This window comes from Protopterus annectens, chromosome 2.part0 (genome assembly GCF_019279795.1).
Source record: "Protopterus annectens isolate FY-2018-M chromosome 2.part0, PAN1.0, whole genome shotgun sequence".
NCBI lineage: Eukaryota > Metazoa > Chordata > Ceratodontiformes > Protopteridae > Protopterus > Protopterus annectens.
In genome coordinates, this window is record NC_056728.1 from 1,840,934,507 (window position 1) to 1,840,950,789 (window position 16,283).

A 16,283-nucleotide genomic window follows, 5' to 3' on the forward strand; every position below is an offset into this window, starting at 1 on the left:
AGAGGAAGCACGTGGACTCCCGAGTTTATTACATCGGACACTGATCTTGATGATGCGGAGGGGTCCCCGAAGTCGTCCTCGGATGATGTCTCATTTGCAGACATCTTAGAGATCCTCAAACAACGAGGCGGCTGGATATCCAAACCCCCCTCTGCTGATGAGTCAGTGCTCCTCAAGGCCTTTGGGGCTCAGCCCTCCGCCTCCTGGGTGTCTCCGCCCTTGACGAGCTCCTGGATTTAGTTTGTCGAAGGGCGTGGGAACATCCAGATACCGTGGAACCAGTCTCTTCTCGTCCTAATAAATTTTTGTCTGCCCCACCCAAGAAGGAATTCCTCACTAAAGGCGTGGCTGTAGATGCCATGGTGGTGGCATCTGCTACACAACAGGACGTGGCAGAGGCTTCAACGTCCGTCCATCCTCCTAATAAGGAGTCTAGGAGCATGGACAGGTACGGGAAGCGCACCCTGACTTCAGCGGCCTTTACTTTAAGGTCTCTGAATTATTTGGCACATTTTACCAGGCTTCAGAGGGATCTGGTCAAGGAGCTGTCAGATTCCCTCTCGGGTAACCTACCTGAGCAGCTAGCCCAGTCGGTTAGCTCTCAGTTGGCTATCCTTACGTCAATTTCTAACTCGTCCATGAGGCTCATTTCCTATGCGGCCGAAGGCGGGTAGAGCGGCAGGCACAGGCGTGGCTCTACGGAGACAAGCCTGGCTCCGCTTGTGTCAGTTTGCGGAGGCCTTCAAGTCTTCCTTCGCCGGCGCTCCCTTTGATGGGTCCTCTTTGTTTGGACCTAAGGTTAAAGACACCCTTACCCGCTGTGAGCAAGAGGGAAAAACTTTATCTGCCGTAGGTGCCCGTTATTCCACTCCTTTTCGGCCTTATCCCAAGGCTAAAGGAGGGGGGAAGATGTGGTTCCATAAATCACGTAAGTTTTTTTCTCAACAGCAGGAAGATTCCCCTTCCAGAGGCAGAGGACGGGGAAATTTTTCTGGGAGACGCCGTCCCAGAGGCGGCAGAGGGCCCCGCAATTCTGGAGACCGCGAGTCCTTTCGTGGCTCTTCAGCCTCCCACACATCATGAGGGATTGCCCGGCTGTGCTGCTCGGGTGCCGTTTTGCCAAGCACCTAAAAGCCTGGGAGTCAATCACTCAGGACAGATGGGTGCTTCGGATCATTGCCGGAGGTTACACCATCCCATTCACATGTTCACCCCCACCGTCCAAAAAAATCCCGGACCCACCACCCAGTCAAAGGGAAATTGCAGCCGCAGAAGCTTTAAAGCTGCTAGAAAAAGGAGTCATCCAACCGGTCCCCACAGACCAGATCGGATCCGGAAATTACTCCAGGTTCTTTTAGTGCCAAAAGACAGGGGACCTGAGACCAATATTGGATCTCAGCAGACTAAACCAATCCGTCACGAAATCCAAATTCCGAATGGTCACGTTACAATCCATTCTCCCATTGTTGGAGAAGGATGTTTGGATGTGCTCCATAGACCTCAAGGACGCCTATTATCACATACCGATACATCAGGCGTCCAGGAGGTATCTGCGCTTCAGCCTGGGAGTCAGTCATTTCCAATTTTGTGCACTGCCCTTTGGTCTCACCACAGCCCCAGGGTGTCCACCAAGTGTTTGGCAGTAGTGACTGCTCACCTGAGGAGTCTTGGATTCCAAGTGTTTCCCTATCTGGACGACTGGCTCCTGACTGCCTCCACCAGGCATCTACTAATGGACAACCTCAAAGCCACCATCTCCCTGGGTGCTACCCTGGGGATTACATTCAATTGGTCAAAGTCTGTCTTGCTGCCCTCTCAATGCATAAGGTTTATAGGAGCAGAGATAGACTCAAAATTGATGGCGTTTTCTTCCTACCGAAAGGATCCAAACTTTACAGGGCCAAGTTCAAGCTCTGATTTCAAGATCCAAAGCCCCAGCCAGGATGGTCCTACAAGTTTTAGGTTCAATGTCTGCCACGGTTCTTCTAGTTCCTCTGGCAAGATTGCACATGAGAATTCTTCAGTGGCTATTGTCAACTCAATGGTCTTTTCAGGACCTTCCCCTCAATCATCCCATCATGATTACAGGAACATGCAAACGGGACCTTCGCTGGTGGCTTCAGACATCCAATCTAAATCAAGGAAGCCCCTTTGTTATTTCCTCTCCAGTGGTTACCCTGACGACAGATGCCTCCCAGATAGGGTGGGGGGGGGGCATTGTCTTGGGCAGGTTAGTTCAGGGCTCCTGGCTTCCAGACGAAGCTCTTCTCCACATCAATGTGTTGGAGATGAGGGCTGTACTTCTGTTCCTACAGGCCTTACACAAGTTTCTTCCTCAGGGCATCATCGCCATCCACACAGACAACATGTCGGTGGTCTGGTATCTAAACAAACAAGGAGGGACCAGATCTTACCCCCTTTGCAGAGAGGCCATGAGGGTGTGGGAATGGGCTGTAGCTACCAACCGTTTCTTGGTAGCGACCCACATTCCGGGGAAATCAAATATATTGGCAGACAAATTGAGCAGGACAATTCTCTCTCCTCACGAGTGGTCCCTAAACGAAACAGTAGCAGCTCAGGTTTTCGGAGATGAGGGGCCGTGCTGCGACCTATTTGCAACCCCACTAAACACGAAGTGCAAAGGTTCTTCTCCTTGACTCCACATCAGGGGAAGCAGCTATGGATGCTCTAGCACAACCTTGGCCAACAGGGCTACTTTATGCCTTTCCTCCGATTCCACTTCTCTCCAAAGTCATTCAAAAGCTTCTCAATTGGGGTCCAATGATACTGATTGCCCCATACTGGCCTCGTCAGGTATGGTTTCCTTACCTGAAGAAACATGTGGACGATCCGTGGACTTTAGACCTAATTCCGGATCTGTTAATTCATCAGTCGGGACGACAGCATCAGTCCCTTCACTCCTTGAAGTTGACAGCTTGGCTCCTCCACTTCCGACTTTAGTCAGAAGTCACACATTAGACCCGGAAGTTATTCACATTTTATCTTCGGCCCACAAACCCACCACTAAGAAATTGTACCTCAGTAAGTGGAAGAGGTTTGCTATCTGGGCTCAACTCAGGGCTTAGACCCTATCACTGCTCCTATCCCAGAGGTTTTAAAATTCTTGACATCCCTATTTAATCAAGGATCTTCTGTCTCTACTATTAAAGTCCAACTAGCGGCTATCTCTAAATTCCACGAGTCCATGGATCCTCCATTGATGAGCAGCAGACTATGCAAAACTTTCATTGAAGGTGCGGGTCTGTTAAGACCCCCAGTTTTTCATCCTGCGCCTCCGTGGGACCTTGACTTGGTGCTTCGTGCATTAACATCTTCCCCTTTTGAACCGGCTGCTACATGTGAGTTAAAATATCTGTCTTGGAAAACGGCCTTCTTAGTTGCAATTACTTCTGCAAGAAGAGTTTCAGAGCTTCAAGCCCTGTCTATCAGACCACCGTACTTGATATTTCACAAGGATAGAGTATCACTTAGGCCTAATCCATCCTTTGTTCCAAAGGTCTGTTCTAATTTCTGTCTCCAACAATCCTTAGAGCTACCAGTTTTCTTCCCAAAATTCTCTAATGAAGCAGAATACACTCTCCATAAATTGGATGTTCACAGGCAATTGCGCTTCTATTTAGACAGGACTCAACAAATTCCTAAGTCAGACCAATTGTTTGTGTCCTTTTCAGACAATAAATTGGGCAAAACCATCACAAAAGCTACTATCTCCAAATGGATTAGAGATTGTATAACTCAGGCTTATTCTTCTTCGAATAAGCAACTTACAACGTCTATCAAAGCTCACTCTACCAGAGCTATGGCGACTTCTATAGCTTTTCATTCCAAGCTTGCTATCTCGGAGATTTGTGCTGCGGCTACTTGGTCCAATCCACACTTTCATTTCCCACTATAAATTGGATGTGGCATCTAAAGGGCGAGCATCATTTGGTTCCACGGTACTCAGGAGTGTTTTCCAGTGAGCCACCCAGGATTCAGGTGCTAGGGACGCTGTCCCATCAGTCAGAATGTAGGCGAGATAGATCACATAACATCTTTTAGTTATGTACTCACCATAACTTCAGATGTTTGGGATCCATCTCGCACATTCCTAATACCCACCCTCCTTCCCCCTGCCTTGGAGATCAGAAGAGATTGAACAGTTTTGAGTTCTACTGTTTTATCTTGTTTCATCTGACGATGTTATATAAGCAGAGCGTGCATGTGTGCATGTATGCGGACAAACTAGATCTGGGGGATTGGTAGTGGTGCATCCTGGGATATAGTAAGCTCAGCCAATAAGAGACTTCGCTCTTTGGCATAAGCGTGCCGAGTCGGAGCCGAGGGATCAGCTCCGAACCCATCAGTCAGAATGTAGGCGAGATGGATCCCAAACATCTGAAGTTATGGTGAGTACATAACTAAAAGTTTCTTCATATCCAAGGTTAAGGTCGGATCCTTATGAGGTATTTTCTTTGAGGAATCTGAAGCAGATAAAGATGAGGACTGCCCTGGAGACATTGTTTTAGAAGGTTTTGCTTGTGTCTTGGTTTTTTGGTTTTGGGAGATTTATCTCCCGATATAGCCTCTCCAAAGGAAGAAGGCAAAGGGCCTTTGAGGATCAGTTTGTTTCTGCATTCTACTAACATTCTGGGATTAAACTCATAGCAGACTGAACAGTCTTCCTGCAACTGAAGCGGCCCTAACCAGCCAACACACAGTGTGTGGGCATCTGAAAATGGCAGCTTATGTCTGCACTTAGTACACTTCTTAAATCCCTGTGGTGTTTTATCCACCATACTGTACAACACTAGACTAGGAAAACATTCTAAAGTTAACACTACTTCAAACAATTTTTTTTGAACAAGATAACACCAGGAGAAAAAGTGAGAGAGGAGAAAATACCAACAATGTTATTACGGACTACACCAAACTGCAGAATTATAGAAAAGATACTAACAATAGTATCGAGCATACACAAGTACAGGAAAGCAAAAGGATATCAAGTAGTGCGATGGTTAAGGAAAAATCGATATAACCAAAAATTAAACAGAATAAGATACTGAAGAAATATTAACAACACTTATCTGACAAAAAATGCTTGAAAGTGTTGGCAACCACATCTTTCACTGAAAGAGGCAAATGACATCTAAGGTAATTGGGGTTGATGCACTGTGGGAAGAGCTTGAGAGTTCTTGGTGGCCAGGAGCTTTAGCAACAGCCAAGTCAAATTTGGGGGATCAGATCTGAACACATCTGTAGAGGACAGAATGAAAACTGACATCAGATAACAATTTAAAATTCTGACCTGCGCGTATTCCTGGACAAAAAATAAATGGTACAATGACTCCTTAACAGAAGAATCATATAGCTAGAAAAACTGAATTACTCAGAAGGGTTTCTGAAAATGCCATTACATTCTATTTGTTAAATATTACCTTAGTAGCAGTAACACCTGCTTGGTCTAAGGCATGTCGGATCTGGTTCTATTAGAAAATGTATGCCTGAAAGGAGCTGCTGAGGATGAACACCAATTCAAAAGAATAGGATACTAAAAATAAATATCCGTAACAAGAAAAACCTATGACAGTCCCATTACATAATGCCTTTTAAGACTACTGAATATGCTCACCCCTTACTATTAGAAGTAGTCAGTCATTTCTCCAAAAGTGATGCTGTGTATGTATATGGGAAGCAAAAAATACTAACATGCAGTCATGGCAATCAAGCTACATAAAAGCAAAGAGGTTGCAAGACTGATATTCAGACCTATGGTCTCTTACATACTTTCACCCTTCATGGCCAATAAGGGCGCTCCATAATCTCCCACATTCCCCCTCACTTAACTTTGCTTTAGGAAAAAGAAGAGACAAACTCACTAATCCACCTAGCTGATTTTTCAATTTCAGAATCAGGGTGACCCAACACCTGGTTAACCAGGAAAGAGGTGACATGAATGTTTAGCAAACTACTTTCTTTCAACATGAACAGGGAGCCTTAAAACAGGACTGGATCAGCCTCAGACACAGAAAAGGGTAGGTCAGTTCTAGGAACTCAAAGGATAAGTGGTTCAGTGATTGAGAGGCATACATTTATTTATTCTCTTTTTGTTACCTGGGTAAGCAGACTATTCACAAGAGTCTCTATTCAGACACGATGCAGGAACACTATCTAATTAAGAAACTTGCTCAACATTTACCTAGTTTGCAAATGGAAATAAAGGAAATCAAATATATGACTACATGATGAAAACCATTAGAAGTTGTGCTAAACTGCCAGGGAATATCATTCTAAGCTAATTATTCATCATAGATAATGGTCCCATGAACAACAAAAGCAGGGAAACAACTTGCTGAGGGCAGGGAAAAAATTGGTTCATCTCACACACCTCAACATCCTGATATTACTTGTAACTTATTGAAAACACTGCCATTATGAATAGACCACCAGTATGATGGATGGAAGATTACAGGAGACTTAAAGAGGACATTTCTTTCAAAGTCATTATGGCTGCACATTAATAGTAAACATTAAAACAATTAAAAACAGGCCTGGAACAAATCTTATAACGGAGGTTTAAGTTAACAGCAGTAACATCATTTAAGCATGATTTACCAGATTTGTTGTCAGTAAATGACAGGAATGACAGTGCTTTTCTGCTCTGGACTTCTCTCAGAAAACTCCTAAGGCACTGCAGAGTTCAGGTACTACCATGTACTCAAGTTCAGGTACTACTACATACTCAAGACCTAATCAGTAAAACGGCTCTAATTTGGTACTGCTAATATACAGCCTGTGCTTTGTATTTCATTTTTTACTTTAACAAATAGGGTGCCTTTAAATTCCCCATCTAACGGCTTTTAATGACTCTGGATTAACATTAGAACTGAATTACAGTTTGTCAGCGCCTCTAAATTCATAATACGTCACATTAAGAAACTAAGAAGAACTTAAGTAGTAAAAGTAAACTCTGAGCAAGTTTGCATTACTTCTGTATTATGTACGGCACTGCCTCCTACCCAAAATATGCAATGCACGTTTTTAAGTATATCTGAAAGTTAATAGAGAAATGGCCAAAAATAGTCACACAGATTACAGTCTTTATCCCCACATGGCATGTAGAAACTAGAAAATGTAACAGGAAATGCATGAATACTGACGCTTATCATAGTACAGACAGTCTTGCACTGTTTTATATAGATACTGGATAGTTAGACGGTATAGAACTCACCTTAACAAGATTACTTATAAGGACAGGATACTTCAAACCATGTTCACGAGATGCTGCTGCAATTCTTGTAATCCACAGCTGAAGAAAAATGAAACCATTTTAACATAGTGTAATATCACAATTAAATTTCCATATTAAAGATACCCTAGAAGAAACATAATACATATTGATTAAACAGTTATCAACTGCTGTGGCACAAAATTAGTGCTGTACCTCAATTTGGCAATAATGCAAGACATGTACTCACTGTTGGCAGGGTGTGATAATGAGGGAGAAGTCAGAGTGATATAAACAAAGGCATTCATGGGTAACTGATAACACACAGATGAAATACTGCTATTACACAATGACATTAAGAAAAATGCTTAACTTTCTTAAATAATGTCACTGTACATTGGCACTTTACTTCTCTTTCACCCCCTCTGCTTGGTACTAACGTACTGTGCATGGGTAAGGCACATACATCCACACCCTTTCACAGTACATCAGTGAAGGGCAAGACAGGCACTAGAGAAAGCTATTGCTTGAAAGAAGTGCACCTGTTTTGTGTTTGTATCTTCAAAATAAGAAGAGATAGATACAAACACACAACAGACATGCACAGAGATAAATAAATCAGACTCAGACGGATAATTTTTTAAGTGGTAAACTACATTCTAAACATAAAACCTAGACTACCACATTGAGAACCCATAACATCACCGGTGACATTGCCTAATCAATAAAGTATTTTAACTTGCTTTACTTAATCTGGTACTGTTACGGTTGTGGTCTATTTTACAGTTACGCTTCTACATAACTGCTGACAGTGGAAGCTTTCAGCAACTACATTTTGACTGAACAAATCATTATGGATTTGCAGGATTAAACTGTGCCCAACAAAGTGCTTCTATATCAAAGTAACTTCTCTTAAATAAGCGTCTGTTTTTCTGACCTCACCTCAATAATTTTGAAAATTACCAAGCAACTAAAAGTATTGACTGGACATTCTGATACATAGATGGGTGTCCTTCATGTAAGTCACTTAACTATTGAATAGACTCCCATTCAAAACCAGGTGCTCATAAAATGAATCCAGGGAGCTGAGCCACCAAAGAAGCTGCAAGAAGTATACAAGAATGGTCTCTGGAAGGCACCCCCCCAAGTAATATTCAGGGGACAACATCCTCTGCATACAACTAAATTATAACAAACTTCTGTTGCAACTCAAGAGAAATGTGCAAGTTTCTATGTTTTGGTGATGTCAAAAAAAAAAAAGTTTTCCAAGGCAAACATTATTTCTGTGAAACAGTAGCTAAAAGGTTCAATCCTGCCGGGTCCATCTCTGACCAAATTCATTGTCATGCATACTTTCATTGTGCTCTTGGGTTTGCACTGCAAAAAGGAGCAACACTGATAAGCTCAGCTGGTTCCTACATAAATACACTTAATATCTTTAGAAAAAAAACACATCTAAGAGTTTTCTCTCAAGTTTGTATCAATTAGAAGCAACAGCTACTCAAGTATCCTACCATTACTCACCGTTTTTACAGAAGCAAATCACAAAGCTGCAGCACAATCTGATGCTGTTAAGGAAACAGATATGGTGTATACTAAGCACCTAACTTGCTTCTGTACTCTCACAGAGCGAAAGTAGACAGCAGTGATACCAAAAGGTTAGAGATGTCGAACAGTCACTAAAATTTCAGCATCTGCTCCAATACTGAAATATGATCAGCAAAAGCCATACCAAATATATGAAAAACAGGACAACTGTATACCATAGTGAGACTTGACTGTATATGAAAGGACAATACACCATAAAAAGTTCTTGGCTCTAAATGCCTAATCAAACCAGCTGAACAGACAAAAAATGGGATATACGGTCCACTGGGATCATATTATGGCTATGCCCAGGCAAAATCACCGACTCCACAAAGGGCATAAAAGGTGAAAATTACATAACAGAATATCAATGATAAATGATACTGCCCTGCCACCAGCATAAGGCATCTGCCTTTAACCATGAGGCTACTTCAGTCTCTTTGGTATCAGCCAAATGTGTCATCCAGGTCATTGGTGGTTCTTAATGTTGTCAAAAACAGTTCTTCTGTTGAGATAGAGATCACATTGTGCTGCCTGTGGTAAGACATCCCCTCCAATTAATCTGAATCCGATGTTAGCAAATTTAAGATAAAAGTATTTTTTTCAGCAGACCAACCAACATACATTCAGGAGACAGCTGAAGTTGTGCAGACAAAGTAAATCATTAAAAGATTAACAGCTGGAGAACAACAGATGGCAATTGGACAGTGCAGTGGTAGCTTTGTCACCTCATAGCAAGAGGTTTTCTGGTTCAATTCTCGGCTGGAGTGCCTTCTGTGTGGAGTCTGCATGTCCTCCCTGCATTCATGTGGGTTTCCTCCAGGTGCTCCGGTTTCCACCCATGTTACAAAGACATACGTCTGCAGCATTTCTCGCTGGGTCTCCGCTGAAAATTGGCTTTGTTCTAAGTCGAACTTTCCCAGTAAACAAATGTTAAATAAAACAAAATAAATAAAGTGTTTTTATTAGAAAACTGGTCCGAGTCTTGTGGAAACTGTGAAGACGGATGCCATGCTACCATCTTCGCAGCAGTAGTAGTGATGTTGCTAGAGATTGTTGTTCTTCTGCATCTTGAGTAAAACAGTCAAAATTACTGATCATAATGGATAAGAAATGTCAATAGGGATATTTTATGTGATCACAGAGACGCTATTTTTGTCATTGCAACACATGAAAAGGCAATGAGAGAACATGTTAATTCTCAGGTATAGTTCATCATCATCAACCCACCTTCTCCCATTTTCTTTTCCATATGGGATCAGGATATCTCATGAACTGCTGCCTTCTCTCTCTCAATTCAATGCCACTCTCCTATTTTCATGTAGACACTATTTTTGTCATTGCAACATACGAATAAGGCAATGAGAGAACATAATTCTCAAGTGTAGTTCATCATCACTTTTTTTCTATGCGAGGTTGTGGTGTCTTGTCATTTGTTGCCATCCCTGTCTTGCTCTCTCCCTCTCTACTAGTTGTGCTGAATATTGCAGTCTCTCATACAAGCACATTCTCTTAGACAATCATTTTCTCTTTTCTTCCTCTCTCATCATCAGTCCCCTTTTTCCCATTTGTTTTCTACATGGGGTCGGGATATCATGTTAACTGCCACCAACTCTCTCTTTTCAGTGCCATACTCGTGCCTTCTTCAACACTCATGCCTGACTGTCGCAGATCTTCTTTCACACAATCCATCTCTTTGCTGGACATCCTCGCTTCCTCTTACCTTCTTCCCGTCTGTCCCAAATCTTCCTCACCAGATTGTCTTCTGCTTTTCTACACATGTGCCCAAACCACCATAGCCTGCTCTCTCTGATCTTTTTTGCAACTGGAGCTACTTTGGCTTCTGCTCTTATGTCCTCATTTCTGGTCACACCACTGTCTTGTACACCTTACTTTTCAGCTTCTTTGGCATTCTTCTGTCATAGACTACACCTGATATTCTATGCCAGTTGACTGCAGCCCCTCTGACTCTAGCTTTAACCTCTTCATTCAGACTATCCTTCTCCTCAACTACTCCTCCCAGATGCATGAAGCTGTTTACCTGTTCCAATATATTCCCTTCTATCTCTATTCTCAGCTTCTTCTGATTTCCCCAGTTTGCTGCCATTACCATCATCTTATCTGTGCTTAGTTTCATCCCATGCTGCTCCAGATTTGCATTCCATTCTCCTATCCTTTGCTGAAGTTCTAGCTCAGAGTCTGCCTGTACTGCCACATCGTCTGCATACAACAGCTTTGTTGATCCGTCCCCTCCAACCTGTTTGCTAATGTAGTCCATCACCAGTATGAACAGCACTGGGCTCACAGCTGAACCCTGATGTACACCCACACCCACTGGGAGCCCCTCTGTGAGGCCGAACACTGTCCGTACTTGAGTCATTGGGACCTCGTACATAGCCTGCACTAATTCTACTAATGTTTCTGGAACATCAAACCACCACAGTACTGCCCAGATCAGCTTTCTTGGGATCTTGTCATATGCTTTCTCCAAATCTAGGAATGCCCAGTTGGACACTCTCCTCATCTCTAGCTTCTTCTCAAGTATCTGTCTTAATGCAAACATCGGGTCAGTTGTGCTGCATCCTGATCTGAATCCAAACTGCTCAACTCTAATCTTACATTCTACTACTCTGTGTATCCATTTATCAATCACCCTCTCCAGAACTTTCATGCAATGTGATAGGAGTTTGACGCCTCTGTACTGCCCACAGTTGTGGATGTCCCCTTTTTTCTTTTACACTGGCACAAGTATGCTTATTCTCCAGTCATCTGGGATATGCCTCTCTCTCTCTCTCCACACTGCGGTTAGTACCCTCCGGAGCCATTTCTCCCCCATCTCACCCAGCAACTTTATCATATCTGCTGTGACCTCATCTGAGCCTGCTGCTTTCTCTGACTTCATCTTCCTTAGTGCTGTTCTTCGTTCTAGAGTGGGCTCCTCCTCTTCTCTCACTGTAGGCTGTTTCTGGGGCAGAACAGCTTCTGTGGGGTTTTCTTCATTCAGAAGCTGCTGGTAATACTCCTTCCATCTGCCTTTGATGTCCTCTGGCCTGGTGAGCAGGTTGCTGCTGGCATCCCTTATGAAGGGCATTGGACTATCTTCTTTATCTTTCTGTCTTTGCCTTGCAACCTGATACAGTTTCTTTGTGCCCCTTACTGAGTCACTTTCCAGAAGTTGGTAGAGTGCCTCCAATGCCCTATTCTTTGCTATTGCAACTTCTTTCTTAGCTTCTTTGTTAGCCAACCAGTAGTCCTTCCTAGTCTGGTCAGTCTTTTTTTGTCTCCTACTTCTTCCTGCACTCCTTTTTACTTTTGACAACTTCCTGGACTTCTGCATTCCACCACCAGCTTTCCTTATGTACCTTATTCCCATACCTGGCTCGGCCACATATCTTTTCTGTAGTCCTAACACATGCCACTTTTAGGCACTGCCACTCCAACTCCACCTATTTCCTCCTCTTCTTGGGGTGCTAGTGCCCTAAGTAATTCCTTGAACTGGTGTACTTTCTCTCCAGTCAACTTCAGGTCTTCAGCCTGGTCTCTGTTGACCTTAGAGCCTTCTCTGACCACTGCTTGCAGCTGATAGTGGCAACTAGTGGTTTATGCTGTGGGTCGACTTTCACTGGGGATGACTTTGCAATCATGGATTCTGCCCCAGTGCCTTTTCCTTACTAAGAGGAGGTCTACCCGAATTGCATGTTGACTACTCTTGTATGTGATCTTGTGACCGTCTCTCTTTCTGAACCATGTGTTGGCTACTACCAAGCCATGTGCCAGACAGAAGTCTAGAATGGCTTCTCCTTCTTTATTCCTGTTGCCCCACCCATATGGACCCAGGCAGTCCTCATATCCTGTTCTGCTTGTCCCGATATGTGCATTCAAGTCACCCATTATCAACACCAATTCATGTTGTCCTGCTTTATCTAGTAGGTCCTGCAACTGCTGTCTGAATGCACTCTTTCTCACTATCACAACCCTGCTGTGGGGCATAGGCTGAGATTATGAATAATGCCCCATCATTACACTGGAGTCTGACTGCCATGAGTCTTATTAATTCCGATATCCCTTACTGCCTTCTAAAGCCTCTCTCTCACCACAATTCCTGCACCATTCCTATCCTGCCCTCCACCTGAGTAGTAGACCCTGAATCCCAAGCCAAGTGGCTTTTGCAGCACTACCCTTCCATCTAGTCTCATGGATATATAGGATGTCCAGCCTCCTCCGTATTATCATGCCATCCATTTCCAAGCTGCGTCTTCTAGGTGAACCTACATTAAGCGTAGCAATTCTCAGTTCATGTTTGGCAAGTTGGTTGGTTTTACATCCAGCTTTCGCTCAACAGAGCTATCCCAGATTACCCAGGCTGGGCAAATAGACACTGACCAGCCAGTAGCTTACTGACCCAGGCTGGGCTTTATGGGAGGCACACACTGGCCAACAGGGGCATTGATACCCCCTCCCACTGTTAGCATGGGTCCCTGGAGTGGGTCAGTGTAGGCCAGGTCCTCAACCCACTTATCACCGGTAACTACCCATGCCCATTTTCGGCGATATTAGTCAACATAACCAAATCACCTAAAGCCATATTTTACACCGTCGAGTGGCTAGCCCTCCCACTGTGCACAGACTGTGATCCATGTTCTCCTATCTTGAGGATACTGCGCACCACAGTAGATGCCCAAAGCGGTTGGTCTGTACAACTCTTCCCCCTATAGTGCACCATGTAGAGACTTGTCCTGCTGCCCCACAGCTCCTTTCATTGGTGAGTTTGAGATGGAAATACTCAAGCATGTTTTTTGGACATGGGAGAAACCCCACAGAGACGCACGGAGAACATGCAAACTCCAGCACTGGTCGGAGGTCAGGATCAAACCTTGTACCTTGTGCATGGGAGGTGAAGACATTAAACACCAAGACATCTGGTAGCGTCTCTTCTAAACCATCTTTACCAAATCATTTTCTGTTTTCCTGCAAATGCGCCCAAACCAATCTAATTTGTTCACATGGGCCTTCTCTGAAACTGGAGCTACTTTGGTTTATGCCTGATGCTGTCATTTCTTCTTCTGTCCCACAGTGTGCATCCTACCATCAGTCTCAGGCACTTCATCTCCACCACCTCTAGCTTTCTCAACTGCTCTGGCTTCACTACCCAGATCTGTGTGCCATATAGAAGTATTGGCTGTACCACTGTTTTGTCCACCTTATTTGTTAGCTTCTCTGGCATTTTTATATCTCACACTACTCCTGACACCCTGTGGCAGTTGGCTGCAGCACCTCCGATTCTTGCTTTGACCTCAGTTAGACTCCCTTTCTCCTCAACCACTTCTCCCAGATACTTGAAGCTGTTAACCTGTTCAACAATTTTCCATTATATCTCAGATTTTAGCTTCTTCTGATTCCCCCATTTGCTGTCATGATAACTGTTCTGTCATGTACATGGACTCATACCATGTACCTTCAGTTTTGCATTCCATTCCAATATCAAGTTCTGAAGCTCCTGTTCAGAGTCTGCTTTTGATGCCACACAATCTATGTCCAGCAGCCTTATTCATCTGTCCCCTCTGATCCATTTCCTAATGTAGTCTAGCACCAGTATGAGCAGCAGTGAGCTCTGAGCCAAACTCTAACGCACTCCACTCCTGGAAAACCCTCTGTGAGTCTGACCAGTATGTGTATTTATGTCATTCATTCCTCATATATAGCCTGTACTTATCCCACCTATGCTTCTGGTACTTTGAACCATTGCAAGACTGCCCAAATCAGTTTTCTTGGGATCTTATCAAATGCTTTTTCCAAGTGCAGAATTGCTCTTTCCTCTACTACAGCTTCTTCTCCGCTATATTTGTCACTACAAACTTCTGGTTATTTGAAACACAGCTTGATGCGAATTACAGCTCAGTTACATCTTGCCTATTGCATCTTCGTTTATGAATGCACCTTTATTTATCAATCACCTTCTCCTGCACTTTCAAGTTGTGTGACAAGTCCAATACCTCTGTACTGCCCCCAGCTTATTCTCCAGTCATCTGGAATACACCTTACTCTTTCCATTCCACTTGAAATACCATCAGAGACCATTTCTCCCATAACTTAAACATCCTGATCACATCTGCTGTGGTTTTTGCTAATTCTGCCAATTTCTTTGACTTTGTTTTACTTTAATGCCCTTCCTACTACTTCTAGGGTGGACTCTTCTGTCTCTTTCATTGTAGGCTGAACATGGGGCAGTACAGTGTCTGTAGCATTTTCTTCATTCAGAAGTTGTTGGAAATACTCCATCCATATGTTTTTGATGTTCTATGGACTGGCGAACAGACTGTTGCTAGCATCCTTTATGAATGATATTGGATTATTGCCTTCTTTTTCTTTGTCTTTGCTTTGCAACCTGACAAAGTTTTTTTGTTCTTCTACAGAGTCATTTTCTAGAAGCTGTTAGAGTGTTTCCAATACCCTGTTCTTTTATATTCATATGACTGCTCTCTTAGCCTCCATGTTAGCAAACCAGTACTACTACTAAGTCTGGTCTGCCTTTTCTATCTCTAACTTTTTCCTGTACTCTCTCTTTCTTCTGATAACCTTTCGGACTTCTACATTCTACCACCACCAGCTTTCCTTATGTAGTTAACAATGCTTACTTCTAAGTTGGTAGGCTTCGTGGACAAGGCAAGAAGGAAAAACTTGCGTATGTTTAGAATCCCAAAAAGAGAAGAATGTGTGGAATGTGCAGCTTATATGAAGGACAGGCTAGTACTGTGATTACTGGAGTGGTCAGGCTGCCCATCTAACTGTTTTAATTTGAAAAGAGCTTTCAGAGTTACCTATATCAAGACTGAGAACTGGGAATTACAGACGGGTGAACCAAAGTATTCTGGTGGTGTTCCAATCATATGTCAAGGACCAGGTTTTGTTTCGATTATGACAGCATGGGAAGGTCTATTTAAATAATATTTGTTTAGAAGAATTATTTCAACCAAACGGCTAAATGGGAGAAAGAATTTATCAATGCCACACACATACATGCACATTGAAACAGTTTAAATTAACTAGGGTGGAACTGTTTTGTAAACGTGCGACTAGTGACGGAGAGTGTACCAGTATATACTTTTTTAAAAAGAAAGTATAGAGGTTTCAAAGGATGTGAAAGCAAAGAAGGGATTTAAATACCTGAATCTGCACAGCCCTGAGATGCAGGACAGAGACAATTTGCAGTTTTACATGGATGACCATAAAATGCTATTCTGTACTGTTTGTTGCAAATTCTCAACTGTTCAGTTATATAAAATGTTACTTGATTTATGGTCTGTGAATTGCATTATTTTATAATGTTCTCAAGCAAATGTTAAACTACATATTGCGCTGAATGTTGAATACAGCACTGTTGTAACTTCTAACATTTGAAATGAAATCATTCTCTTTTAATAAAGAAAAATGTAGGTTGCAGTGATATTCATGAAAGTCTGACATCTCA

The 16,283-nt window shown here is 43.0% G+C and overlaps 1 protein-coding gene across 1 annotated transcript in view; it reads right to left on the bottom strand.

Moving 5' to 3' along the window:
- Positions 1 to 16,283, bottom strand: part of MRPL20 (mitochondrial ribosomal protein L20) — a 173,609-nt gene that overhangs the window by 42,399 nt on the left and 114,927 nt on the right. The window contains exon 3 of the mRNA XM_044061875.1: positions 7,232 to 7,309. Coding sequence (XP_043917810.1) covers positions 7,232 to 7,309 — 78 coding nt within the window. The remainder of the gene's footprint in view (positions 1 to 7,231; positions 7,310 to 16,283) is intronic.